Source organism: Chaetura pelagica, unplaced genomic scaffold (genome assembly GCF_000747805.2).
Source record: "Chaetura pelagica isolate M959 unplaced genomic scaffold, ChaPel_1.0 scaffold499, whole genome shotgun sequence".
In the NCBI taxonomy this organism is placed as follows: Eukaryota; Metazoa; Chordata; class Aves; order Apodiformes; family Apodidae; genus Chaetura; species Chaetura pelagica.
This window is the reverse complement of record NW_009954615.1, coordinates 48,517-76,403: the sequence shown is the minus strand read 5'-3', so window position 1 is coordinate 76,403 and position 27,887 is coordinate 48,517. Positions and strand designations below refer to the sequence as shown.

Here is a 27,887-nt window from a genome sequence, read left to right as displayed (position 1 = left end):
CCTCGGCGCCGGGGCTGCCGCTACCCGCGGCGCTGCTCCGCGGGCATGTCGGAGACCTGGGCCGTGCCCCGACACGGTCTGGTGGGAGCGTTCTCATCCGCCTGCCCCGCTCTGCTCCGGCTCGGGAAGGGACCTGCCCTGTGCTGCTCCTGGGGGTGCTGCCTGCAGGGAGGGAGCAGAGGGGAACAGGAAGTGTTTGAGGCAGGTCATCGGTTTGTTCTGTTCTGGAAAGCTCTAAAATAACCCTCCAGCTCAGCCGGTGTGTATGAGGATGCACACAGCAGTTCTCTGGGGCTTAGCCCCTTGGGGATTGCTGTCCCCGGCCGTCCCTGCCTGTCCCCCGGGCCTGCCCATGGCTGCCTGGTCTCAGTGCTGGCTGCCTGCACCCACCCCACCGGGTTTCCTCGAGGAACAGCCTTTCCCGAACCTCAGCCGGCCGCTGGTGACAAGGGCAGCACGGGTGTCTGCAGGCCCTGAGTGGGGCCATGTTACTCCCGGCCACGAGACTTCTGGGTCACTGTCCTTGTTACTTGCTGAAGGAAACAAGCCGCCTCGCCTCGCAGATCAGGAGACTCTACGGGGCAAACAAACGGGCCAAGAAGCCGTTTTGGCTCTGTCTGACAGAGTTTGTGGTGGGCTCGTTGATCTACGAGGAGTGTTTTCGCATGAACGATGGCTTCTCCAATTATTTGGTAAGGGTCTCTGACCTCCGTGCTTTCAAGGCTCACAGCATGCCACAGCCCTCAGTGTTGCTCCAAGACAGGCTGAGGTTGTCTTGGATGATGGGAATGCAGTTCAGTGACAGTGGGTAAGCTCAAATCTTCTTGCCCTTTGGCAGAAGACAAGAACTGATAGGTATTAGAGTGACGTGCAAGTCCTTCCAGTGACAGCTCATATTCCTCCTGCCTGCAGGAGAATTCCTTCTCCACATGCTTTTGCAAAGAGACTTGTGATGCTGGGACAGGCAGACACAAGCTTGCTCAGGCTTTGGGCAGGTCACACGTTGGTGTCTTGAGATTTGTACCGAGCTTAGTCTGACTTGAGCACAAAACCCACATGTACAGGTCACACAGTGACATGGAGCACTGTGTTACAGCACCCGTGGGGCTGCACCTTCTGACAGTGAGGGTAGAAAATCACCTGAAATGGAGATTCCTGAATCTCAGGAATTGCCACCTCCTTTAAAATGAGGCGATTATTGCTGGTCTCCCTTTCTCAAACCATGTCTAGTGATTTTGAAGATAATTTAATGGGTTTTGAGTTATACGTTGTTCAGTACCCATGCAGAAACATTTTCCAAATTAAAAAAAAACAAAAACAGTCCAGTGGTAGGAGTTCAGATACCTGGGGCAGTAGTGTCAGTTCGAGTATACTTATGTGTCAGAGTGGATTTTGTTCTGGCAGATAAGAGTTTGCGTTAATGGGCTGCTTCTCTTCCTGACTTGCATTTTTCAGATGGATACGACTCAAGAAAGTTACCTGGACCTGTTTCCTTTAGATAAAATTGTTTATCTCACTCCTGACGCTGAAAATGGTAAATATTTTACTTGCTTTAGGCATAGGGGAACTGAGGCAGAAGACTGACTTTGAACCTTTTATTTTTGAAAAGAATCTGTGCAATTAAGTCTGATGCTAAATCTACTCATATCTCAGTCTATTTGGACAGGGAGTGTGTTTTTGAGTCAGGGCTGTGTGTGATCTGCAACAGACTTAATTAAAAACCTGTGAATACAATCTAAATTGCATCTTTCTCTGAAATAATGCAGGAGCCAGAACATTGCTTAATTATTGCTTAATTTGCTGCTGTGTTTATTTTCTCCTCTTCCTCCCTTCCTAACTAGCTGTGTGTTCCTGGGGACTAGATCCCTTTCTTGTTTTGCACAAGTGCCTCACTCTGATAAAGAATCTGGTACAGGTGGGGGAAGGTTTTAGTGGGTGCCCTTGACAGTGGGGAGGCATTTGCAGAGCAGGGAGGGATCAGAGGGAGCAGGTCAGCAACATCTCAGAACAGGGAGCTGTTACAGGGAGCAGTGCCCGATATCCTTGGCACACGGTCCTTTTGGATTGTGTCTGATCGCCCCTGTTCCCTGCCTGTGGGTGAGGCAGACACTCGTGCTTGGAAGCTGCATGCAGCCTCCTGCACAGTCTGAGGCTCCAGAGTGATGGGTGACTCTGGCACAGCTTTTCCATGGAAGTAGTGGTCTTGCTTGGGGAATGATGGAGTGCAGGATTTTACTGTTGTATGGTGGTGAGCAAGTACTTCTCTTGTTTCTAGTCCTTGAAGATATTGATCCAAATAAAGTGTATGTCCTCGGAGGCCTGGTGGATGAAAGTATTCACAAGGTGGGTAGCAGCCTGTCAGACCCAGAGGTGCTATCTGCCCCATTCTCTTGTGAAAGCAGAGACATCTCGTTGGTATCACCTAGTGTTGCTTCTGACTCAAGCTGAGACATCACAACTGTGCCACCACCTGTTTGTCCTCAAGGTTCTGCCAGATGCAGCACCAGGCTGAGGAGAGACTGCAGCATCCTGGGTGAAATGAGCTCCAGTGTTTTGTTCTGTAGCTGCTTGTGCCCCAGCCATGGTGCTGTACAGGTGCAATATGGTGCACATGGGACAGCTTGTTGCTTCTCTTGCAGAAGCTGACTCTGCAGAGGGCACGTGAGCAGTCCTTGCAAACAGCTCGCCTTCCCATTCGTGAGTACATGGTGAAAGCCATCAACAGCAAGAACTACCACTCAGAGACACTGGCCATTAACCAAGGTGAGAGGCTGAGCTGTGTACTGGAGGGGGAGGCTCTCCAGCAGCAGAGTTTTCAAACTGGAGACTGGTTCTGAGCAACAGGGAACGCCCTGGGAGCCGAGGTTCCTGTCCCCCCCCCCCCCCGGTTTTCTCCCTGCTGCTCCCATTTTAAGGTCTTGTGTGGTTCTCTGCATCAGCCCATTCTAAGAGGAGCAGGACTTGTCACTTCTGCTTCGCACAAATCTGTGACTGTGTAGGGAGATGTGAGGCAGCTGCTGTTGCTACAGGTCATACAAGGTCTCAGGCAAGGGAAAAGGACAGAAGTTGTCATTCCTGGGTGAGGCTCAATCAAGGCAAGGCTCACAACACCAGGGTGGGTGTTGTGTGCTGTGTTACTGTGGTGACTCTGCGTCATTTATGACCATGGCTGGTCACAGCACTGGATGTGCCCATGCTCCTCCACTTCTGCTGGCAGCCTGTGGCTTTGTAATGTGCCCATCTCTGCTAGGGGCTGCACAGGAGCTGCTGTCCCAGGCCAGCTCTAATAAACTCTTGACTCTGGCATGAGGTCTTTGCTTCCCATGCTGTCAGCACCAGGCAGGGGAAGCAGTGGAGGGCTCTGCAGAGCACCAAGCCCAGTTGCCAGAGACCACTGTGTCCTCCAGGGGGAGCCCTGATGCGGAAGCACAGTTGGGTATGACTGGTTCTCACCTCAGGAACACAGAGGGGCAGGACAGGTTAGTCAGATCAGTGACCAGGGGCACTCTGCTTTAGTTGACACAGCCTCTGCTTTTCCTAGCTAGAGCTTGCCAAAGTCACCTCCAAAACAGTCTGCTCCTAGGTGAGCTGTCTCAAACACTTACTCCTCAGATGTTAAACGAAAGAGAACACCAGCCACATGCTGACCCTTTCTGGCATCAGTGTTGTGATGCCCTAACGTTCTGCAGCCAGTGGGGGGTGTGTGGCAGAGACTGGTCTCATTGGTGCTCCTTCCTCTTGTTCCTGGCAGTCTTTGATGTCTTATCAACTTACTATGAGACCCGAAGCTGGCCAGCAGCCTTGAAAGCTGGAGTTTCTTCTGGAAAAGGCTATGTACTACCAGATGCTGTGAAATGAGTGGAAATACCTCAGCATGACAACGCACAAGAAAACTTTATTTGGTGAGGTTATGGAGCTATGCAGATGAGAGGCAAACTCCAAACTTCAGGGAGAGGCACCAGCATCAATGTCCATAGTTAAAACAGCTCTGCTGAAATCTTAAGAACCTCATTGAGTGTGACACATTCTACCTCGGCAGGACAATGCGGGAAATTACTTTTCCTCTTTAGCAGAAAACAAAAGTTGATGGAGCACTGGGATTAAGTAAAAACTGATGGGAATTCAGTTCTCTGCTTGCTAGTGTGTTTCTGACTCTTGCATCTACACTTGTTCTGGGACAAGAAGGAGAGCTTTAAGGTATTTCTTTCATCTTGATTAAACAATAAGCAAGGTGAAGTTAGAATTGCAAAGCTCACTTGTGAGAAATAATTCCCATGGAAAAGGACAGTGCTGTTCCAATGTGGGGAACACGGGATGGGAAGTGATTCTTAAGTGAGGAACAGTTCCCAGGTGCATCATATCCTACCAACTTTAAACCAGTTGAAGACTTGGTGAGTTGTTTAAACTTATGGCTAATTCTGTGCATCTAAGCTAAAATAAAATGTTTACTCTTGAACTCCTGTTGCATCCTGAGTTACTGATCCATGCACCTGCATTATCATGCACTGACACGTGAAGATCACTAGCCCCGATGTTCCTTCTGGAAGGGTACCTGGGGTTTGACTGTGCCCTGCACAAAGAGCATGGAGGTATTTCACAACCACAGCAGGAAGTGGGTTTGATGGATAGAAGCTGATATGTTACTTTAGCCATTTTTGAAAAAAAAATCCCCAGCAAACCAGATGCAACCCCACCTCTCCTCATGCTCAATGACATCCAACTACCAGAGGAAGGACTTGAAGGTCTTCTAAGATAAATTACTCTCTCATAGACTTCTGTTATTTTCCTTTCTCCTTTTACACGACCTGGAATCCCGTTTCTGTGAGACAGGCCTGCAGCAGCAGTTGTTGGACACAGGGTGTTGTTCCCCCATGGGCTGAGTTCATGTCTGCTGGTGCCTGTTGCTGTGCTGAGCCCTACAGGCTCCTCTGATGCCCCACAGGGCCTGGAGGTTCTTACTTATTATGTCCCCCAGGGCCTCAGCTGTTGGGCTGTATGCAGAGCTCTGCCTGTGGCCTGCAGTGTGAGAATCTTTTGTAACTGAAAGCCCAAGCAGCAGCACATGCTAACCCAAATGAGCTGGCAGGTCCCTGTCCCTGCCTGTAGGCACTCAGAGCAGCAGCTGCAGGGTTGCTACAGGTTGCTGAATTCCTGTGGGTGTTTGCATGCCTGGCTGTGAAGTGTCTTCCTGGTTAGAGAGGTCTCTCAGGGGTGCTGCAGCACTCCTGCCCCCCCCCCCTGCCATAATCTTCCACAGTAGGGGTTCAGCTGCAAGAACTTGCCCTTTGCTCCCTCTAGAAGTATTAAAGAATGAGCAAAAAGTGTGGGGGTACCTCAGCAACGCTCCTCTGCTGCTGACCCCTGAATCCTGAGCACCCTTGGCTGCAGCAGCTGGGCCGCTGCAGACATCCTTCATGGAAAGCAAGTGGCTCCCAAACGCCTCAAATCAGACACCAGCAACCAGGGACCTGCCCATGCCCTGTCCTCAGTCACTGCCTGAGGCTCTTGACCCCAGCACTGGAGCCCTGACCTGTCAGGGACATGCAGTCAGACCATGTCTGAGGACTAACAGCCACACCTGGCCAGGGACACACTGCACAGGGCAGAGGAGCTACTAACAAGATTGGGAAAAGGGGCTCACCCTCCCTCAGGCAGGTCAGTGTAATGGGTCATCTCCACAGCTGTAGAAGTGGTATGTCTTGGAGCTTATTCGTTCCTTCTGGAATACATGGATCTATAAGCAGCATGGCAGGGTTAATCAGGGTTGTTCTCAACCATCAGTAAAGCAAACGAGCAGAGCTGGCTGAAGCACAGAAATTGTATCAGAAGAACAAGATCTGGTGTTGCCTCCTTCTCTTAGGACCACCTTCCTTCTCTCGAGTCCTTGCAAGGAAAAGCAATTAAATAGAGTATCCCCAAAGAGTTTTCCATTACAAGTACAGACACATCCTTAGCCACAGAAGGTGGACAAAGCAGACTGGGTTCCTTCATGTCAGGCTAGGGTGGGATTTGACATCACTCTACTTCAGAGTTTGCCTGGAGTGCAAGGAGGAGGACAAGCAGGCCAAAAGGCTCCTGTCTTTCTCCACAGGGGACAAAAGGCAGCTAAAACAACACCTTGAGACAGGCCACCTGCAAGGTGTTTGGGAAGGGAGGGACAAGCCCCAGGCAAGGTGCATAAGCCACTAAGTACTCTAAGAGTTTGCACTTTACACAGGGATTCTACACAGAGTGACACAAGGGACTGGAGGATGGAGTGTCCTCCCCTGGCCACCCCAGATAGGGCAGCTCCTGGTGGAGCAAAACAGACACGCATGGACACGTGGGGGAGAGCCTGGTAAGTGGAGTGAGAGAACATGGCTGGGATCACCCACCAAACATCCCTGTCACAACAACTGGGGAACCCTGAACTGTTGCAGTAGACAAAACATGGCAGCTGTAAGAGCTGTGTGTTGGCGGGCGAGGAGACTGGCACCCAGAGCTGGGCAGCCCTGCCTGCAAAACTGCTGGTGAACAGCCTGCACAAGCTGGTGGTAGGTGCCCACCACGTCCACTAGTGCAGCCTTGAGCTCCTGCTGCCTCTGCCTGCACAGCTGGCAGTGTGTCACCTGGAAGCAGGTCACCACCAGCTGAACCAGGTGGCCAAATGTCACCCTCAGGGCATCCTGTAGCTCTTTGAGGGGCTGCTCTGTTTTAAGGAGCTCCTGGCAACTGGACAGTAGGTCTTGGGAGGCTAAGCCAAGGGCACCCTTGCTCTCAGTGCCCTGCTCTGCACACTGATCTTGCAGGTGAGCTGCTTCGTTCCCAGAGAGCTTCCCCACAACGTCCTGAAGCTCTGTGATATAGGCTAGGAAGCAGGAGAACTCCGCGGAGTTCACCTGTGCTTGGTCTTTCAGCTGTCTGAGGGCTCGAACATGAGGATCCCACCACGCCATGTCCCTAGCAATGGAGACTGGGTAATTGCCCACAGGGGTTCCAGGAAGACTATGGCTGCTGGATGGTGGGGTAGTGAGGGGCTGCAGAAATGTGCTGCATACGGGGATGGTGGCTTCGCATTCCCCCTTGTCATCAGGCCTGTGGAAACAGCTGACATAGGACAGTGGACAGCTGCACTTCTCTGTCCCGAGTTGTGGTGGTAATGTTTTCTTCATTGTGGAAAAATTCAAGGACCTAGTCATGATGGGGTCAGAAGGGGTCTGCTCATCCTTCTTGTGGTTAAAGCAGAGGAAGGAGAGTTTTGAAGCCCCAGGGTCTCCTGCTCTTTTCCCCCATAAGCCAAATGGGCCTGAGGAGATGGAAAGCCCTAGAGATGGAGTTAGAGGACAGTCTTTCTCTACCTCAGGAGGCTGTTCTCTGGGAAGAAGAGTGTGAACAGCCTGTGGCTGTTTGTGAGCCATATCTCCTGTGTCTTTGCTGAGCTCTCCTTCATCCAACCCCTGGCTGCTTACCAACCCTTTCTCAAAGGATGGTCCAGCTGGGGATGTTTGCATCTCCCTTCTGGCAGCATCAGGCCCCAGGCATCCACTGGTATTCTGAGAGGCCAAAAGCTCTAGTGGGATGTCTGCGCTTTCCTGAGATGGGCTGGGTGATAACAGGTCTGTCCTCACCCCAAACGAGAGCCAGGAGAGGCGAGTTATAACCCCTGAAGTGTGGGTGCAGTCTGTTAAGAGCTGGGCTGCATCTGGAAAACCCACATGAGTTTTATTGCGCACTTTCTGTAAGGCCTCCTTGCTTATCATGTGTCTGTTTTTGGCCTGGGACGGGGCACGGTCACTGCTGCTTCCAGCACAGCTGTCACAATTGGCTTCTGCTTCTCCACAGGGAGCTGGGACAGGTGCCTCACACTCTGCTTGCCTCCCAGCAGTGGGCAGCAGTGCCTGTTCCTGGACCACTTCATGGGGAGAAGGCCCGGTGGGGCCATGAGCTGTTGGCAGCAGCACATTTTCCTTATCAGGGCCAGCCCCCTCTGGTCCCTGCAGTGGGGGTACATCACCAGCCTTTTGCTGGGCTGCTGTCCCCTCATCCAGCTCTTCTAATGCCCTTGGGGCCAGCCAGCCTCCAGCGGCCACACAGCTCTCCTCATTCAGCCACCCAGCACTTGCCTTCATGGAGGAACTTCCCTGGGCAGCTCTGCTTTGTCCCCCAGGAAGGGGCATAACTTCCCCCAGGGACAGGAGAGGTGGGTGTACAGCATGTCCAAGTTGGAGGCCACCCTCGACAGGTATGGCAACCCCTGCACCCTCCTCCCCATGCTGGGCACCCTGCAGGCGAACAGCCGAGATGGAAGAAACCATAGAGTCCGTCACAGATTTTGTTTCCATCGTGTCAGGCTCCATTTCCATCAAGTCAGAGGATGGGTTTGTGCCAGCTGTGTCCCTCTGGGACTGGGTGGTAGCAGCAAGTCCCAGCTCTGCATCCCTTCTGCTGCTCTGTGCTGGGGGTAGAGCAGGGAGTGTGGGTGGGGGTGGCCAAGAGCAGCAGCTCTGTAGAGAGCCTGGCAAGGCCAAGGGGAAAGTGACCTGTGAGGTGTAATCGGTTTTCAGGAAGGATCTCCTCTTCCTCAGGCTCTTGGCAGGTAGCAGCTCCTTCTCCTTTCTTTGTTCCTCCCTTGCTGCCTGCCTTCTCACCAGGCTTTCCCTTGATCTGTAAAACCTCAGTTCCTTTGGGATGCAGGAGGGGTCTGTACCTTCCTGGGGTGTCACAGTGCAGCCTGCTGGCAAGAGAAAAATGTGAGGTCAGAAATTAGCCCCAGACAGCAGAATATCCACACTCTATGCAGTAGGACAAAGAGATCTTCACGTAGATCCTGCAATTGCAGACACGAATGTTTGGCAGCAAAGCCTGGCTCCCAAGGGCATGTTTTGACCAATCGCCTACTTGGAATCAGCCATGACAGTAAAAATCAAGAGTTGGGACCTGTGGCTGCAAAGGCTGCAGTCCAGGCCTAGTGATGAGGGGAGCTGGACATCCTCCCCCCTTGTTTGCTGCAGTCACTGGATCTGACTGCAGGCACAGCCACCACGCTCAGGTCCAGTTCAGGGATGTCAGCAGCAGCTACAGAGAGCACTGCCTAAGGCTGCCAGCAACTAACAAGGAATAGAAACATTATTAGAGATTCCCAACCTGGATGTTTAGGTGAAAAACATTTCCAGGGATTACAGTTTTGTGCCTGAATGTGGTGTTGTTACTGTGCATGAATGCAAAAGACAAAATTGTTCTAACTACACAAAAGAAAATCAATTCTTAGGAAGTTAATATTGAAAGAGAGTGTTATTTCAGAAACAAGAATCCTCTCCTTTCTGAGAAAACACAACTACACTCAACCAGCATGTTGGCTTCAGGATCATCAGTGTTCTGGAATTCCTGCAGAAACCTGGGACTTTCTAGAATGCCAGATTAATTTGAAAACTTTTAATCGGATTTAATACTTGGAAGTGATGACAAATCTCCCTGCAAAGTTGCATCTCTGATTCCTGTGTGCACTTCCACTGTATTTCTTCGCTGAAGGGTGGCTTATGAAGAATGGATGTTCAAAGGTCCTTCAAAGATCTTGAGGGAACTATGAAGAGCTGAAAGATGATCTTTCTCCAGAAAGACTGAGAAGGGAGATAGGCAATGCCCTAGGCCAGTGTGAACTGCAGCCAGTGGATGAGGGTTTACCTGCCAGGGCATCAGGAGGGCTGAGCCTGTCTGCAGCATCATAGAACTCCTCCTCAGAGCTGGTGTCACCAAAGCCTGGGGGTGGCTCCAAAATAAGGTTACTTGTGTCTGCCATCTGCTCTGCTCCACATGGTGCCTTTTCCTGGGCAGACCCATCTTTCAAAGGACTTCCTTGATGGCTGTGACTGTTGCTGCTTCTCTCCATGCTGCCTGCAGGAGATAAGCTGTAGCACAGGCTGTAGTAGCCCACAGCGTTTCTCTCAGACAGCTTGGTCTCAAGCACAGATGCATCAGTGTCCTCTCCTCTCGGCTCAGAGGGGCTACCTTCACATACAGGCTCCTCTGCATGGGGTACCTGCAAGAAGCAGAAGTAGTCTCTGGCTTCTGCCTTGCTGGAACCTCCTGCAGCATGAATGGGAAAGAAGCTCTTGTCTGATCTGCTCATCTCCTGCACTGTTGGTGCACAGAAGTGGAAGAACTCCGGTCTGGAGGAAGAGCAGGCTTCCAACTCCTCTTCCTCCAGAGCATCCATGGAGTCACTGGAGCCACTTGTCTTAAACCCTCGGCTCTCAGTGTTGGCTGAATCTGAAGCCTCAGATGTGCTGTCTGTTGCATTGTCACCTCCACCACATCGGTCACTCCCACCAGCTTGGGATTTCCTGCTGTTCTCCTCCAGCTCATGGAGCTCTCCAAGCTCCTCCTCGTTGCACACAGGATGAGTGCTACTGTATGCTACAGGAGTGTTCAAGCAATGATCTGAGGAGGAATCCAGCTCCCAGGAGTCTTCAGAGTCACTGCAAGTTCGAGATTCATACCCTGCAATTTAAACATATCCATCAGCCTGTCCTTTGGGGTGGCAAGGAGGAATGGCCAGGCAAGGGTTATGAACTTGTTGTCACAGCAGGGACTCAGAGCCCAGAGATCTCTGCCCTCTGCAGACAAGGTGAAGGTGGACTCTGACTGGCAGGGCCTCAGGGGAGGCTGGTCCCTTGGGTCTCTGCCTGGTGTCTCTGCAGAGCAGTAGAGGCAGCTGCACAACAGCAGCCACCCCTCAGCCTGCAGCTGCTGAGGCTGGAGTTATCTTCAGAGGGGACAGGACAGCCTGGCACACAAATCCTCTCTCCTGGCCAAGGTATGCCAGAAGAGGGGAGATTGTTCAGGAACTGGATAAAAGAGCACAAGTGGCCAGGGACAGGTTTGCCATCTCAATGATAGGCACTCAACCTTCTCATTTTGAGAAAAGCTGGCAATGACTGTTGCTCTTCCTCTGCCTGACACTCTGGGATTGAGGGAAACCTGGCACTGCCTGCACTAAGCCTGACAGTCTCAACCATTTGCAGCGGCCACTGCATGCCCCTGGGCTACTGCTCTAGCACGATGCTATTCCCAGGAGGGTATAACACCTCTAATGCTGGAGGATCCACTCACTTTCTCCCCATCCTTTGGCAAAAAAAAATAAAAAATGGCTGTTTGGTTTTCAAACCTTCTTCAGCCGAGACACGGTGCAGTTGCTGTTTTTTGTCTCCCCAAGTAAATATAGAGGCATTTGCATCCACAAACAGTCTGTAATAGCCAGTGATGAGGCAGACAAGGTCTTTTGCACTGTTTGATTCCAGCAGTAGGGTCAGCAGCTTTTTTTGGGGGGGTGGGAGAGAAAACAGTAAAAAGTCACAGAATCACAGACAAACAAAAAACCCAAAACAAAACCCAAACCAAAAACCTCTATACACAACAAAACCCCAAACTAACAGAAACACCACCAAATCACATCCACAAAAAAAGCAGTAACCCCTACAACCTCAGACAGCAGAGCATGTCCTGAAGTGCCACATCTACACATTTCTTAAATCCCTCCGGGGTGGTGAGTCTACCTCTTCCCTGGGCAGCTGTTCTAGTGCCTGATCACTTTTTCAATAAAGAAATTCTTCCTGATATCCAATCTAAACCTCTCCTGGAGCAACTTCAGGCCATTTCCTCTGGTCCTGTTTTTACTCACTTGGGAGAAGAGGCCAACTCCCACCTCCCTACAACCTCCTTTCAGGGAGCTGTAAAGAGCAATGAGGTCTCCCCTCAGCCTCCTCTTCTGCAAACTAAACATCCCCAGTTCCCTCAGCCCCTCCTCAAAGAACTTGCTCTCCAGCCCCTTCCCCAGCTTGGTGGATTGAATGTTAGAAATGTTAGCACAGACAAACATTGCAATATTGCTTGTACTGCAATCTGCAGGAACATGCTGCACTCTAACCCTAACCCTTTTTGTTTCCCAGTTTTATTGTCACAACCCCTGTTACAGGCACAGCCCCACAGACACCATGGCTGAGCAGGAGCCTTCAGACGTTGTACCCGATCAGGCCACCCTTGCCTATGATCTCCCCGATGTAAAACCACATCAGCACCTCTGTGGCCACCAGACCGTTCCTCAGCGCTTCCTGAAAGGAAAAAAAACCCAGAAGCCAACGGTGAGATTGTTGAGCTCACTGCTACACATCAGAGGAAGAAAAAGGCAGCCCGACTGGGGCCGCGGGCGGCGAGGCGCTGCACCAGCCCCTGCGCCATCTTGTGCAGACATTCCCTCTCTCCTCTCCTGCCACCATGGCAAGCCACTCTGGTTTTTGCAGGAGATACAGAAAGAACAAAAATTGTTTTTCTGGTGTTTTGTTTCTTTGATGTGCCTCACTGAGGACAAGAGGAAGAACCCCTTCTCTTCAGGCCTTTTGTATTCCTCCTACAAGCTTTCCTTTCTGAGCATGTTCTAAGCCTTTTGTACTGAGCTAAACCCCAGACTTCAAACACAAACTGGAGTGAGTGGCTCCCTCTTGTTTCTCTGGCCCTCACACAGCCCCCTGCTGCCGTCATGCAAGCACTGTTTACCTTCAGATCCTGCAGGTAGATTTTCACCATGTTCACTTTTTCAGACTCCTCTGCAAGCTCCACCCTGCTGATGTTTGCAAACTCTGCCAGACTCGTTATGATGTCGAGCTTATTATTGATAATCTGGCTGACCCCGTACTTGGCACCCACCAGCAATGCAACATACGATTCTCTGTCCTGTAGCTGTAGAGGGAGAGATTAAATCTGTGCCAAAATCTGAGCAGAAACCCATCCACCTGTGCTGGGCAGGGACTCCTCAGCCACCCGATCTGGTGTGGTATCTTTAATACTGGACTGTAACCAGCTGCAAAGGGAGCCCCCCCATTACTTACAGGCTGTCAGGTCACCTGCTCCCAGGCATTCTCTTCTCTGGCTTTTCCCTGTGCCCCAAAGGCAGGCAGCCCCAGAGATGCACCAGCCATCTAGCAGATCCAAAGAGGACGTCAGCAGCAGGTTGCTATCAGAAGTGTCACCTGGCAGGCTGCGCCAGATGGACCTAGGGAGACCTACTGGAGCTGGCTAGAATCTTCAGGAAGGCATTTTTGGTATTGGGAGAAATGTAAACACTTTCTGTTAGGATCAGACACTTTAAAAGAATTAATTAATGCCCAAACAATGTGGCAGAAATATTTCAGTTTGCACTCAAGTGTAAATCTAGCCATTACTGCAACCCCTCAGTGAAGTCCTCCTCTGGCACAGATCTACCTACACTGCTCAGCTCTCTATAAAAATAGGTTGTGGTCCACAGTTCAGCACACATCCAAGTGGGTTTAGGCAAAAAAAAACCCACAACAAAACAAAAAAAAAAAACCACTTGTGAGGAGCTCAGTTCTTTTTCACAGTAAGGTTTAAAAGCGGCCAGTATCTTTTCAAGAGTTTTTTAAATGCCATCAGATCTCTAGTACTTTACAACATACAAAATCTAGACAGAGCTCATCTGAAGAGCAGGATTCACAACTTTCAATCAGAAAAAAATATGCATCGTTATTGTGTTGCCTAGTATGTTATTAATTTAAATGGGATTATGCTGACTTACCCTAGCAGAGGTCCTTACTAGTATTTATCATGATGTCCCAGGGCAGGGAAAAGTGGTTTGAGTGGAGCTGGCTGAAACTGCAACACCAGAGCTAACATGACTTTTTCTATGAGCATCAAAGCAAAAACAGGTAAGAAGACTCAGTGCAAGGATGCTCACATCAACAATCAGTTTAGAAATATATTTAAACACTTCAACCTTAGGGTCTGCTTCGGTTAAGACATTATTTTACCCACTGGTGAAGAAAAACAGTTATAACTGCTTCTTGTACTCTGACACTGCAGTATTGTCCAAGTTCACTGCTGTAAGAGATACAAAAAGTAGGGCAACAGGACAGCATGCCAAAACCCAATTACACAAATAAATAGCACTCATACCATCAGGGTGGCATTAAAGATCTTCCCATTGTACATCTTCAGGTCTCCCAGTATTTGCAGGTAGCTCAGGCGCACTTGGACCGCTGCAAGCCTGTGCTTCATTTTGCAAGAGAAGAAATACTGTTTAGAAGCATGACAGGGACAGGTGTGGGAAACGGTTCTTCTTCCCCACGTGAGTCTAAATATAAGCCAGCAAAGGCCTTCTGCTGATCATACGCTGCTAATGGACCAAAAACAGGTCTGCTGCTCAAGGACAAATTAAAACAAAACAACAGATGTGGTACAAGGCAGGAGGATGGGCAACAAGTTATGCATTACTCTGCTAGTTACCACCCTACCTTGGGACTCATGGATGTCAACTGGCTCTGGACAGTGACACTGGCCGGACAGGTGGGTCATGGCAGTATAAAAAGGTGGCAAATTCAGCAGGTGGGACCGAGGTGTGCCTGGACTTTCCTGCATGGGACACAGCCCTGCTGTGCAGCCTGGTTCTGGGGCTCGGCCCAGCCTGCTTGCCCCGGGGATCGAGCCTGAGCCCCAACGCTGAGCAGGCCGGGATTCTGACCCCTGGAGAACCAGGTCCTTCCCGCAGCCGTTGGGGCCAGGGTCGGAGTCCCCCCTGTTTTGCTGCCGCCGCTGCCGAGCCACAAGGGGCTGCCCCCCAAACCACGGATTTTGTGATCCTGCTGTAGCTGCCTGCCCTGCCTGCCACTCTGCCTCGGGACTGGGGCCTGCCCGGTCCGCCTGCTGCTGCTGGGGGGTCTCCCCTCTTACCGGGAAGCCGCCCCCCCTAACCACCCTCCACTTCTCTTTCTTTCTCTCTCTCTCTAGCTGTCCTGCCCAGGCTCAACTCCTCCCTCCCTCTCCTTTAATCCACAACCCTCTCTCGGAGAGAACGCCTTAAGGGCACAGCACTTTTTGCATTACCTCCATAAAGGACACATTACTTCCCTCATATATCCCTGGTAGCCATTTGCCATTTTAATATTTTCCCTTAAACCTCATCCCACAGTATGTGTTAGCCCTTAATAAACCGGTTAATTCGTAAACTAAACATTGGTCTCACTAGCAATTTGTGAGCATGGTGGGGGTGCATTCCAACTACCACTCTAGAATATGGTCCCGCAGTGGCTGTTCCTCTGTGAGAAGCAGCACCATGTGTGAGCCCTTGGTCTTATTCAAAAACCCCTCCACATCGCGATGGAAATCATGAAAGCATCCTGACAGCTGGTAGCCCCCCAGCATTGGCTCGCAACAACAGGTTTGACAGGATGTTCTTTTCATACAGGACTCAGTATCTGACCAACACATCTAGCCTAGTCTGGATAGGCCATAGATCTGATCAGGACCATCCCACATGGCCACATTTGTCATGTGGCAACCCCACAACCAAACTTCAACAGAAGACACAATGTAGGGAAGTTATGGTGTGTACACAGCAGAGGACATTGCAAGAGGAAAATACAGGAGAAATTCCCCAAGTCCCATAAAAAGGAGACCAATGGTGGAAAGATGCTGCCTCATTGGCCCATAGAGATCCTGCCACCATCCTGGGAGGTCCCTCGAACCCAGGGGACACACTACCTTCTGTCGAGGGTCCAGAAGCAGCTGGTTCCGCTTCATGTGGTAGCTGATGGCTTTCTTGATGTCCTTCCCTCTCATGTTTTGAAGCAAAGTTGGTGAGATGAAGTTTTCGATTCCCCAGTCCCTCCTGCCAGAAACAAAGGAAGGGAGCAAAGGGGGTCCCAGCTGCACTGTCTCCCAGCAGCAGAGGGGTGTGCAGAAGGGGCAGCTGGGCAAAGGCAAAGGAGGGCACAGGCCCCTCCTGTCTGCGGTGCACCAAGTCTTGGGCTGCTGGAGCATGCCGGGATAGCTCCTGCCAGGTTGCACCTCACCCCAGTTGGGTCAGGAGTGGGGACAGAAGCACAAGCTCCCATGCAGAATGTCTACCTGCTTATACAGGAGACAGCCTACAAGCTTAGTCAATATAACTGTGCCAACGTCTCCTCTCCACCCAGAGGATGAAGACTCTGGCTTTACATTCACTTAATGTTGGTTACAAGATTATTACATTTCAACATCTCCAGCTCCCCAGATCCCAAAGTGTGGCCCATATATTCTGCTGAAGAGTTTATTCAGCTCAAGCATTAAGTATCCAGGAACTAAGAATCCTGCACTTGTCTGCAGTTGCTCCTTACTCTCCAGTACTTGCACCTGGCTGGGAATGCTAGGCATCAGTGGTGCCTGCATGAGCTGGTGGAGGCTCAATGGTGCAGTTACCACAAAAATGTCTGTTATTTAATGATTAGCCCCATCACAAGCTCTTAGAGCAGGGATGTTCTTTAAAGCAAGTGTGGTCTAACAGCACTGACATGCAGCACAGACCCCCTCTGCTTGTGAAAACATTTTTTGGTATTTTTTTCTAGATTTCATTACTTCACAGGACCTAACACTTATAATGAAATTAGGTATATCTGATACAGTTCTGGTGGATGAAGAGATGTAAAGTACTGGCTGTGCAAAGCCGGTGATCAGCCTCTCAACTGCAGCATATAAATCTTAGTATGCTGGCAGGAGCAGCCTGGGTAACCATGATCATGTGGGACATTTGCCATTTCATGTTCCTGTTCCAGGTACAGATTGGAACCTCCCTCTGCTTAGGTATATGCCCAGATGTTCTACCGTACATATCATTCAAGCAGCTCAGCTGGTTAAAGACAGGTAGACTCATGAAACCATCCTGCACTAAAACAACTGGCAAAACTAAGAGGATGTGGTCTTTTTGGGTCAGAGACAATCTTCTACCCAGAGCTAAACACCGGGAAAACACAGAACTGGTGCTGCTTTTAGTTGCCTTCCTCTTTTCCTAGGTTCAGTCACAACATAACACAGAAATCTGGGAACTTACTCAATGTATTTCAAGGATACTTTCTGTGACTGAGCACAAGCATAGATCCTCTCCTGTATATGCAGAGCAGCCAGACGTAATGCCACACTGCATTTCATTTCCACAGCAAATCTTTCCTGAAGCACATCACTGCAGCTCTGGAACAAACACAGCTGAGTTAGCCTGATGATGGGACATACAGAAGTCAGGATAAGACCTCTGATATGACTACTGTACAACAAATAAAGGGAGCCACCCAGTTCATTGCAACCGCATTCTGTTAAAAAGCCAAGCATATGCGTTGATTCAAGAACTTAAGGCAAATTGAATCCAACTGCTATGTTCTTAATTACTGTGCATTTCATATTCATAAAACTGAACTGGCCTGAAGTATGTTTTGGTTTAAAGCAGAAATGAGAATTGGGTGAGACAAGACTCGGCAGCATGGAATGCCCCAATGTCACCTGCAAGTAGAGATACTCGAAAGCAACTGGGTCTTCCTGCAGGAGGTCTAAGGGATCCTTGGGGACAAAGCAAACTCTGAAGAGGCACCGGTAGTCATGAGATTCTCTTTTTTGGACCACCTGCAACAGACAAACAGCAACACACCACAACCACTGCTGTAGTTCCTCCCTTCATAAAAACAGTGAGCCTCTGGCTTGCATGAACTCACAGAAATAATTTAAAGCTATCAGCAAGTCAGACAACTGCAAATTAACCACTGTCCTCAGCAAACACAGGGAGACATTGCTAGTGTTTGTAATCTGTAATCTCCTATTCTTTTTCTGGTTTCTGCTTCTCCCTGTGGTAGCCTGGAAGTTCTTTCACAGCAAAATTTCATTAAATATCCATTGATCTAATACACTTGCAGTATAAGCAGGACTGGGGCTTGACAGTCATATGATAATGAGAGAGGAAGGGGCAAGCTTCTCTGCTTTTAAGTTAAGCCATAAGCTACAGCAGCCATAAACAGACACTGCATCCTCATCATCATGTCAGTACAATGTTAAGACCCCTGGGGTTTACACTAGCATTTTTATTCTGGGCAAATCCTTTACAGGCTTACCAACTGAAACAAAGCAGAAATTCTCAGACATAAGCTCAGTGGCTGGACAGTATTAGCTACCAAACCTCTTTGCATCACAATGAATCACCATCCAATAAAATCCACAGAAGAGAGCTGAGACTCCTGGGTCGGCACATTCTCAGCAGCTAAAGTGGCCCAGAATTAGCAGAGCAGCAGAGTTACTAACAGAAATAACCTTGTGTTTGCATGGCACAGACTTTTGATTTAGAATTTAATCCAAGTGGCAACTGTCTGGGTTAAGTCTCTGACTGCCTAGGGACCTGTAAGCAGCTGGGTGCACAGGTATTTTAAGAGTCTCAAGCAGTCCCCTGTAGCTGGGCCTGTCTCACAGATGGCACAAAGCTCCTCCCTGACTGCTCCGCAGGGTCCTAGCAGTCTCAGGCTGTGGTTGTTGCTCTGTGCTGTCTGAATGGAGAGATGCAGTGCTGACACAGAACAGGCAGAGAGAAGAGTACAGCACCTCTGGAGATGGGGCCAAGCTCACCCACCTGTGGGACACCTGCAGAGCTGAGCCCTCCCTGCACCTTGCTGGGCACAACTGGCGGGTGGTGGTACCCCTCCCCAGCATGGCTGCAGGCAGGGGCTCCTTACCTGCTCAATGAGCTCCTCCTCATGCAGCAAGTGGATCTTTGCCACATTGTACTGCTCCTCCAGAGCCAGGGCAAAGTGTGCGATCCTCTGGATGGAGAGCTTCTCCTTCAGGGTGAGGACGATGTCCTGGGGAGGGAAGGCACAAAAACAGCCAAACAGAACTTAGACACTGCATGAACATGGGTGATTCCAGGCTGCTACTGGCAGCCATGTGGGACAGCACTGAAAAGGCAGTGGCAAGATAGAATATTCTCTGCAGCCCAGAGCATCCGTGGTGCTGCAACACAGTGTGAAACATTGAGGCTGTTTCACAAGAAACTGTTGCCTCTGTGATGTTCTGCCTTTCCCTCTTCACTGACAGCTTCTGAACACGCTGACTGAGAAAAATCATAGAGATCTCAGGGTTAGAGAAAACCTGCAAGTTCATCAGAAGTGGAGGCATGAGGGATGGCAACCTCTTTGGGACACTAAACACAAGCTTGGCTGTTAGCTGCTGTGCTGTCTCAGCTGGATGTCTGAGCAACAGAGGAACATATCAGCCAGGCAGTCAGGAGGCAACAAATGAGTCAAAGTAACTGCAGGAGAAGCACAGACAAAGGGAGGACAACTTATTTCAGCAGATCAGGAGGACTAAGTGGGGAAGCTGCAGCTTGCTGTGGCAAGAGTGCAGCAAGATGCAAACTTCAAGGTGTAACAGGCATCAAATCCAGTTGCACATCCTGGAGTGCTTCATGCTGAAAGGCCTTGCAGTTTTTAGTTTGGTGGTGTTGGGCACCTCTGTCACTCTGTTCCTTGTTAGCCATTCCAGCTTTCTAGAACTCTACTTTAAGAAACTACAAGGAACTGGTGAAAAATTCTTCTCCCCACCAATAAACAAGAATTTCAAAGTGTAATTGTAAAAATCTTACCAAATTTGACTGAAATAGGTGTTTCAGTTGTATGGTGAATTTGGCTGGAATACTAAGTGTCCTGAATATAACTAGGTTTATTTTTGGCAAACAAAACCCTTTATGTACGGCTTGACTAAGTACAAACTGAAAGATATCTCCTTCAACTCAGTCAAGACTCTTGAGGCAAGCTTAACTATTTAGTCATCTCAGTTTTAAGCAAAGATCCCTCAAATGGCAGAGGAACCTTTAAAAACTCCTGACCAAGGACCCATCTTACCCATGTGATGCTTCTGTGTGGACACTGGTGAGGATTACACTCAATTCCAGTAGAGAAAAACTTGCTCCAAGTCAGAGGTGAGCAACTCCAGTCAAACATGAAGACCTAATCCATCTTCTAGAAATTAAAAGGTGGGCACTCAAAACCCTCTTTACAACTCATCTCTCCTTTGCTTACTATCTCTTTTCTTAATTATTTTATTTTTTTCTGCCCTGCAAGTTGTAATACTTGCAGAGACTTAGTTGCATGAGATACCACAACAGTTTTGTGAAGTTTGGATGAACTGGACAATAAACTCCTCTTTGAGGAAAGTTTTCAGTGCATTATAAATAATATCACCTTGCTTTTCCTCTAAATATTCTTTCAGAACATTCTTTCAGACATTTCAGAATGTCTATCCGTTGTACATCTTTTCCACGGTAGCTGCACTGCTGCAGGATATCACCTATCCTTAAAAGAAATTATGGCCTCCAATCACAGGCAAATCCTATTAACTCCAACTCCAACTGAGAAACCCTAAAGCTCAGGCTAGAAAAACTTTAAGTTTGGATGCCTATGTCTAAACTCCACAGTTAGGAAAATGCTGGATGGATGTCTCTGGAGAGCAACACTTTGTATTTTGAAGAGAATGATGGTAACTCATCTGTAATGCCTCCAATCGCCTGTGATCCTAGGGAGGTTTTGCTGCTTTTCCATCTCAGGGTGCTAATCCTATTTTGTGTCTTCCCAGGGAAACACTCTCACCAGTGCAGAAATGAGGCTGGAACATCGACAGGCACTTTAAAGAACAACTGGCACAACTGCACTTGCTGAGTTTACATGATTATCCAAATCTGGACTCCATTGTCCAGGTCCCAAGCCAGGAGACGTGTTCTCTCTCTTAGGGAGGTACAATGGCACTGCTATATTAAACAACCTCCTCTGTATTGTGCCATGTGGTTTCCAATGAAAGCAACACTTGTGTGGACAGATGCTGATTTGCTAGGCCCCCAACAACCTGTCCTTCTGCCCAGCTTCAATCACACTTCACAATGCTGCAGTGGTCTCATTGCCAAGTTCCTGCAAGTTCTGTGGAAACTGGTTGCTAAGAAAACAGAGGTGACCCAAAGCAACACCTCCTCCTGTGCATGGAAAATCCAGAACACTCAGCATCAGCTGGTAATCCAGTTCCCACTAGCTGGGCAACACAACCAACGGCTGCAACTTCCCCTGTGTGAACCTTCGCTATGGCCTTGAATTCAAGTGGTGGGAAGAAAGACAAAAAACCAAGCACCATTACCTTGACAGTAGTGTTCACTTCAAACCTGAAAGCCTTCGTCTGTCCATTTTCCAAGTACACCTTGAGAACGTTGGGCATACAAAGAAGAGAATTCCCCTGCAGAACAAAAGCAAGAGTACTAATCCTTGGATGCTAAGCCTTCTGGCACCAGGCTGCTCTGCCTGACACAGGACATCCCACTATTAATGAAAACCTCTCTCTGCTTTTGCAGTCTTCTGTGACACCAAGCTTTATTCCCTGATTCTGCTTCTGGCACAGAACAAGGGAAAGACAACACAAAAAATTCCTTTACCATAAAACTTCAGCCAGGGCAGTAGCTGCGCATGGCCCAGATATTCCCACTGTTCGATTCCCACAAGGCACAGGAACATCTGGTAGGAACTGAAAGAGCTTGCCAGAAGAGCTAACAAAAAAGACATCTTCTCATTACCTAGCACCACTAATCCCTATGCTTCTCCATTTGCACTGGCAACAGCCATGACTTCAATTCAAGAGCAACCCAAACCCTCTGTGCAATCAAGAGCAGATCTTGCACACCACAGGAAGGCTCTGCAGAATTCAGCTAAGCCTGCAGTGGTACTTTGATTGAGCATTGCTCTAAGATTTGCAACTTCCCAAACAGGAGGTGCTGTCCTCAGAGCTTCTTGAAGTAGGTCTCAAATGCATTAGGCAAAGCAATGACTCCCATAGCAAAAACACCTCCAACAGCTGCTCTGAGAAGGTCTGGGAACTTGGCCTCTGCCTTTCTGAGGCTGCCTAGAGCTTCACCTTTCAGCCTTCCACCTGACTCCTTCCTTCAGTAGAGCTCATTTGTATCTCCTTTCTCATTTTCTTCTTGTTGCTCAGTGCTGAGGTATATTCCTCCACCCTTGGATTTCCTTGGACTAGCACATTCCTCCAGTATAAAAGAGTATCTACTTTTCACAACAGTCTTAAAGTTGAGAATGGCATTTCTAAAATGATCTCTCCTACGTTTTACATGCTGTGTAACACCTTCCAAATGTCACAGCCTTGGTGTCTTGTGATAAGAGAGTCCATGTACCCTGGGGAGCACCACCAGCACAAACATAAAACACTTCTGTATCTTGTTCCTCATTCCTTCCCCCCATTTTGTGGGGTTCAAGCCACCTACAGTCATCTCTGAGGAAAAATAAGTGAACATTGCCACTATTCTTGACCCTAGGCTCTAACTCCTTGGTGCTAAGTAGCACAAATACATCACATCTTTGGCAGGCTTTGGGTCCTCTGTCAATTCCAGGGAAGTGCTGCTGGTTTACAACAACTGCACATTTTCTCTGGTAGCTCCTTGTGCAGCAAGCACACAGCAGAACTTGAAATCTGCTTGAAATCTACATAGAAGTTTATCTACAAATTAGGTACCATCACCCTTCTGGTCAGATCCAATTACCTGGCCAGAACACACAGATGGGATTTCCCTCCTTTTGTGCAGGCTCTAATAGACGGCTACTAATCAACTCTGGACACTTCTGCTATGCCTTCAGCAGCTGCACTCCTCCTGTCTGGTCTGGTGCAAGGTTGGTTTACTCCATGTTATAGCTCGGCCCCCAGTTTCAAGTTACAAACTGACTGATGCTGACCTGAGCGTCCTGGGGGGGCTGCCTCTTGCATATCATTCAGTTATATGGAAATACATCATAAGCTTGCAACAGAAAATGGAGGCTGGATAGCATTGAGGCTAATTAACAATTAATGTTCCCAAACAGGAGTTTCAGATTTCAAATGCAGAAGGCAGCTTCTGGATTTCTTCCAGTTACCACAAAGATAATTTAGCAATGCTCCATTAAGATGACAAGAGCAGTATATTTACTGAAACAGGAAACTTTGCAGTTTTTCAGGGCCATAATACCCATTTTGGCTGTCTCAATACATCAGTCTGCTGAAAGGAGAGCAGTTCTAAAACACTCATGCAGAGTGGCTGCTGCCTGCGGTGAACAGTGCTTTTCCAGAAAGAAGTCATAAATATGCAACAAATTTATTTATGCTTACTTTGTGCTAATATTTTGCTGTTCAAAACAGGGACCATATCCAACTAGTGAAAAGGGAAGCTACCACCAGTGAGGCCTCAACATTCATATAAATTTATCTTACCTTTATGTTTTCATTAAATGAATGGCAAACTATACATCACTTGTGTCCCTGCTCTGCACTTCCAGAGCTATGATTAACTTAGCTCAGCAGAATATTGATGGAGGCCTGGAAGGAAGTGCAGAGTAGAGGATCTCCTGGGACAGTGCCTTCTTCAGATCTGCCCTGCAATCAGTAAGTGGAAGGCACAGATCCAAGACCTCCATGTGCTGCAACACTAGTGCTCAACCTCTGAAACAGCTCCATAGATGCTCCCATGCAGACATTAGTGACAAACTTCCAGCATTTTCAGGGCTGGCTGCATCCCACAGCCAGCCTTGCCCAAGGCCTCTCAGTCATCTCTGTCTGGTATGCCTTCCAGAGCACATCCTCCTCTTCCCTATTCCCTGCTTTGTGAGCTCTGTGACCTATGTGTCACATCTCCCAACCACATGAGGGGTCAGCACCAGGCTTCTGTGTCACAAAGGGTGGCCCAGCTGCTGTAATGCTCAGATAGGATCCCAGACAGACTTGTCATTAAGATCTGAGGGATCAGACAAAGAACAGACCTTGGCAGAGCAGAGCCTTGCAACAGCTCCAGCACATGTGGAAAGAAGGAAAGGATCCCAGAGTCTAAAGTGACTTACTGGCAAACATGTCAGGAGTCATGTCTGACCCTCTCCTGCTCTGAAGAGCTGGCCAGAGAAGAAGTTCTGACCTGGAGTCAGGCAGAGGTACCAATGTGTTCACACTGTGCCTGCCTGACAGGCAGCTGCTGCCCAAGGCACCTCTGGCTGCACCTCTGCCCTGATGCAGGGGGAGAAGAGGAAAAGGCTGGGTTGGGAGAGCTCCCTGCTGCCAGAGGTGGGGGATAAAAGGCAGACCAGGAGAGAAGAAAAGGGCCTAGTTTCTGACCCATAATCACTGCAATGTGCAAAGAAGCAAGAGTTGGTCAAATCTGAGCAACTGAACAGCACTAATGAGTAAAGAAAGGAGTGGGACTACTGAAACTTTTCATTCCTTAGTGAAAAAGGAAAACTCAGCATAGTTAAAGACTCCCAACTGATGCCAGCCTATCCCAACCACATTGAGCTTAGTAAGTTACACATAAAGAAAAAGAAAACATTTAAGAGTTGTTTGCTATTCAGGGAAGCTGCAAGTGTTCTCACTGCTGGTCCTTTTCTACTACAGGCAGACCCATATAATAGAATCATAGAACTGTGCAGGTTGGAAAAGACCCTTGGGGTCACCTAGTCCAACCATCATCCCTACTCTACAAAGTTCTCCCATAAACCATATCCACCAACACCACATCCAAACAACCGTTAAACACATCCAGGGATGGTAACTCAACCACCTCCCTGAGCAGCCTGTTCCAGTGTCCAACCACTCTTTCTGTGAAAAAATACTTCCTAATGTCCAGTCTAAACCTCCCCTGTCACAGCTTGAAGCCCTTCCCTCTTGTACTGTCACTAATTACCTGTGAGAAGAGACCAGCACCAACCTCTCTACAATGTCATTTCAGGTAGCTGTAGAGACTGATGAGTTCCCCCCTCAGCCTCTTCTTCCTCAAACTAAACATTCCCAGCTCCTTCAAGTGTTCCTTATAAGATTTATTCTCTAGAATCTTCACCAGCTTCATTGCCCTCCTCTGTACTTCCTCCAGCACCTCAATATCTCTCCTGAATTGAGGTGCTCAAAACTGGACACAATACTGCAGATGTGGCCTCAGAATCATAAAATGGTTTGGGTTGGAAGGGACCATAAAGACCATCTAGTTCTGGCCCCTCTGCCATAGGCAGGGACACCTCCCACTAGACCAGGTTGCTATCCACCCAGCTCATTCATTACCAGTGCTAGAAACCCAGTGATAACTTTGCAGCATTCCTCCAGTGAGCCACTATCTTGTTCTATGTAAGAATGGATTGGTTCAGCTTAGAAATGGTTTGTGATGGAGACAGCTCTGAATGCTCTGTGGAAACTTTGGAGGATAGGAAACACTATCAGCACGTGAACATATGTCAAATTCAACAGCAAAACGAAGTCACCAGTACCAAACTCTCTGAACACAATTCCACCTGAAAAACACTGTTGAAGGCCAGGAAGTTACCCCAGCTCCTTTGGCACCTGGCATACACAGAAGCATTCACCTTTAGGGTTTGTCACACCCAAACTTGAGACTAGGTTTACTACGGAGAGGTTAGCACCTGAAGAGATTACTACTACCATCCCAGCTGTGTAATGCTGGTTTAAAGTTTGCCTGATGGTAAAAGGACAAAAGTTGTACATGTGTGTATTTTCCGTTAGTCTAAGTAAGGAAATCCACGATAAAACCCTCTGAAGATGCCAACACTGTGCCCCCATCAGCAGCGAGCCTATGAACAAGTTGGGACCAAATGCCTGGTTACACATCCAGGGCAGACCAGCAGAGTGAGCTTGCAGCCCCCCAGCAGGTGAGCGCGGCCTGGCATCTGTCCACAGGAGCCCCCCAGGTCCTCCCGGCACAGTGCCCCTGCTGCTGCCCCACTGACCTGTGAGTGCCCGTTCACCAGCACCTCCTCTGCAAACCGCACCTTCACAGGGTTCGTTTTCAGCCTTGCCTTCTTCTCTGCAGTGAGAAATGATGACTTGGGCCCACCCTGAAAAAAATGACAGCAGGCAGTTGGTAGCTCAGTCAGTTGCAGTGAGGTACAAGAGGCCCAGGAAACAGGCAGGGCTGTCATCTTCACCCGTGCTGAAGCTGCTCACAGTTCCACTGCCTCAGATGCAGGGGAACAGCATCTGCTTGTCAAGATTCTTGGGGCCCTTAGGCTTGCTGCAGGCCTTTGACTTCTCTAGCTGGTCATTGCCCCCTGAACCCAAACCCAGCTGTCCAACAAGTGGACACACATGGAGTACATGCTGTATACACTCCTAATTTCACTGCATGTTAATGAAGCCAGAATCCTGCAGAAGGACTGCTGGTCTACCAACAGCTTGCTTGCAGTGGGGCTCCACAATGCCATAGACCAACACATGCAGAGTGACTTGCAAGGACAGACAAAACCCTGCCAGTGAACAAGAACACAGTCATGTATGCACCACTTCCCATCTCAACTGGGTTTCTAGAGTTTACTGTCATATTGCAAATGCGTAAGAAAACTGCCCAGGCTAAAAAGCCAACTAGACTTCATTGCACTGTTTCACATAACCATGCTTTCACCATGACAGGGGCCCATCAAGGTCACAAGCCACCACATGAGCCTAGGAACCACTGAGTCCTTGTGCCCAAATGTCCTGCTCTTCTCAAGCACCGTATTCCCTATGAACAGAGGACATAACTCTGAGTCTCCTCAAGACAACTCTGAGGTAGAGCAATTCCTACACCCTTTGCCAGAGGCACAGGTGCTTCCCAAGCTGCTGCAGCTCCACCTTGCCTTGAAGCCATTTGGCAGAGAGGCAGGCAGGAGCCTCTGTGCCCGGCCAGCGGGCCCAGGCTTCTCGCGTCCCTTCAGCGTGGCCAGAGCAGCCCTTGCAGAGGCTCTGATGTCGGTCAATGCCAGGTGTTACCTCTCAGCTGCTTTCAGAGTGGAGAAAGAGCCAACCCCAAACCCAAGATCAACCTTGGCTGTATTTAGAGGTGTTCTTAAAATGACCTGCAAAGGAAAACACAAAAGTGGGTTTGTGCACGATTTGCTTCTCACCAATGCATGAAGGCCTGTGAAAGGTCCAAATCCTTTTCTTTCTGAAAAGCCACTGCGTTTTCCCCCTTTTGGCAGGCACTTAGGTCTGGCATAACTAACTCCCTTTTTTCCCTTGTTTTCCAGAGTCAGATCAAGCACTCGCAAGACTGACAGCCAGTGTGCTAGGCCAGCAAGACCGGATTAACAAAAGAGGGAAGTCACTGTTCAGTGGATTTGCTTACAGCTTTTCTGGCTACTTTGCCTTTGTGTATATCCATTTAATACCAACACCTGGGAGACTCTGGGCCAGAAATATATATTTAAGATATTTTCTCTTTAATGTACCTTTACTGAATGGCCAAGAAACCTCATTATTTCAAGTCTGAGAGCTCCAGTAACTCTTCCGAAGGAATCATCACTCTTGCTTCTAAGAGTAAATAAAAATTAAAAAAACTCCAAACAAACAAACAAAAAAAAACCCTCCTAAAATGCTTTCCAGGGTGGGATGGGAGAGTAAATCCCCCTCAGGCCACTTTCACATATGACATGAAGCCAAAAAGCACACAAACCCAGTTTTGTCCTTGCTTCACAGCTCAGCTTTTACACACATTGAAACCCACATGAATAAACAAAACTTTTTGGTAGCACACGCCTTCTAGGGAATTCTATGCTACAGAAACAGGCAATCAGCAACAAAATTCCATACTAAAACTTGGTTTCTATTCCCAGTGTATGATCCATACCCAGCTCCCAGTCTTTAACCAAATGGAGCCTAGAGAAACTCAGACAGAAAAACCTCAAGAGCTTCCAAGGAGCACCTAGAGCTGATCCTGGGCCTGCAGCCTCAGCACCTGCCTGTTGAGTCCAGGGGGTCCCCATGGCCCAGGCAGCCATGGAAAGCACTCCAGGCAATTATTGATGGGCTGGGCACAGCTTTCTCAGGAGACCTCTCTGCATCCCAGTCACTGTGGCCTCCTGGCCCCTGCAGAGCCCATCGTATCCCTGCAGCTCCTGACAGAGCCTCCATCTCCAGGGAGCAGAAACGCCAACTGTTCATCAAGCCCCTCAGTGTGACAGCCTCTGTACCCAGGGGAGCTGTGACAAGTGACCACATGTGCTCCCTCAGAGCTCCTCAAAGGCCATGTGTGAAAGCAGAGGACCCTCATAACCCCCTCATGGTGCCCTGCA

The 27,887-nt window shown here is 49.0% G+C and overlaps 3 protein-coding genes across 3 annotated transcripts in view; 1 reads left to right on the top strand and 2 right to left on the bottom strand.

The window, feature by feature from the left end:
• The window catches only part of LOC104395788, a 10,957-nt gene extending 10,910 nt beyond the window's left edge, over positions 1-47 (bottom strand). Inside the window, exon 1 of the mRNA XM_010005530.1 lies at positions 25-47. Within this exon, the coding sequence (XP_010003832.1) occupies positions 25-47 (23 nt within the window). The remainder of the gene's footprint in view (positions 1-24) is intronic.
• Positions 46-3,858, top strand: TRMT10B (tRNA methyltransferase 10 homolog B (S. cerevisiae)). Its single transcript, XM_010005529.1, has 6 exons — positions 46-81; positions 540-692; positions 1,456-1,534; positions 2,276-2,343; positions 2,640-2,763; positions 3,752-3,858. The coding sequence occupies exons 1-6, from the start codon at positions 46-48 to the stop codon at positions 3,856-3,858; spliced, it is 567 nt and encodes a 188-aa protein (XP_010003831.1).
• A 2,528-nt stretch (positions 3,859-6,386) lies between these two features.
• The window catches only part of FRMPD1 (FERM and PDZ domain containing 1), a 24,273-nt gene continuing 2,772 nt past the window's right edge, over positions 6,387-27,887 (bottom strand). The window contains exons 4-14 of the mRNA XM_010005528.1: positions 25,569-25,780; positions 20,953-21,048; positions 18,507-18,632; positions 17,293-17,412; positions 16,850-16,986; positions 15,526-15,652; positions 13,942-14,037; positions 12,529-12,711; positions 11,144-11,291; positions 9,661-10,476; positions 6,387-8,713 (exon numbers count right to left, since the gene is read on the bottom strand). Coding sequence (XP_010003830.1) covers positions 6,387-8,713; positions 9,661-10,476; positions 11,144-11,291; positions 12,529-12,711; positions 13,942-14,037; positions 15,526-15,652; positions 16,850-16,986; positions 17,293-17,412; positions 18,507-18,632; positions 20,953-21,048; positions 25,569-25,780 — 4,388 coding nt within the window. The remainder of the gene's footprint in view (positions 8,714-9,660; positions 10,477-11,143; positions 11,292-12,528; positions 12,712-13,941; positions 14,038-15,525; positions 15,653-16,849; positions 16,987-17,292; positions 17,413-18,506; positions 18,633-20,952; positions 21,049-25,568; positions 25,781-27,887) is intronic.

Excerpts from the sequence above, each read along its gene's own strand:
- TRMT10B (XM_010005529.1), top strand. The coding sequence starts at position 46 with ATGTCGGAGACCTGGGCCGTGCCCCGACACGGTCTG. Across the intron at positions 693-1,455 it reads ATGGCTTCTCCAATTATTTG|ATGGATACGACTCAAGAAAG; the intron begins GTAAGGGTCTCT and ends TGCATTTTTCAG. Across the intron at positions 1,535-2,275 it reads CACTCCTGACGCTGAAAATG|TCCTTGAAGATATTGATCCA; the intron begins GTAAATATTTTA and ends TCTTGTTTCTAG.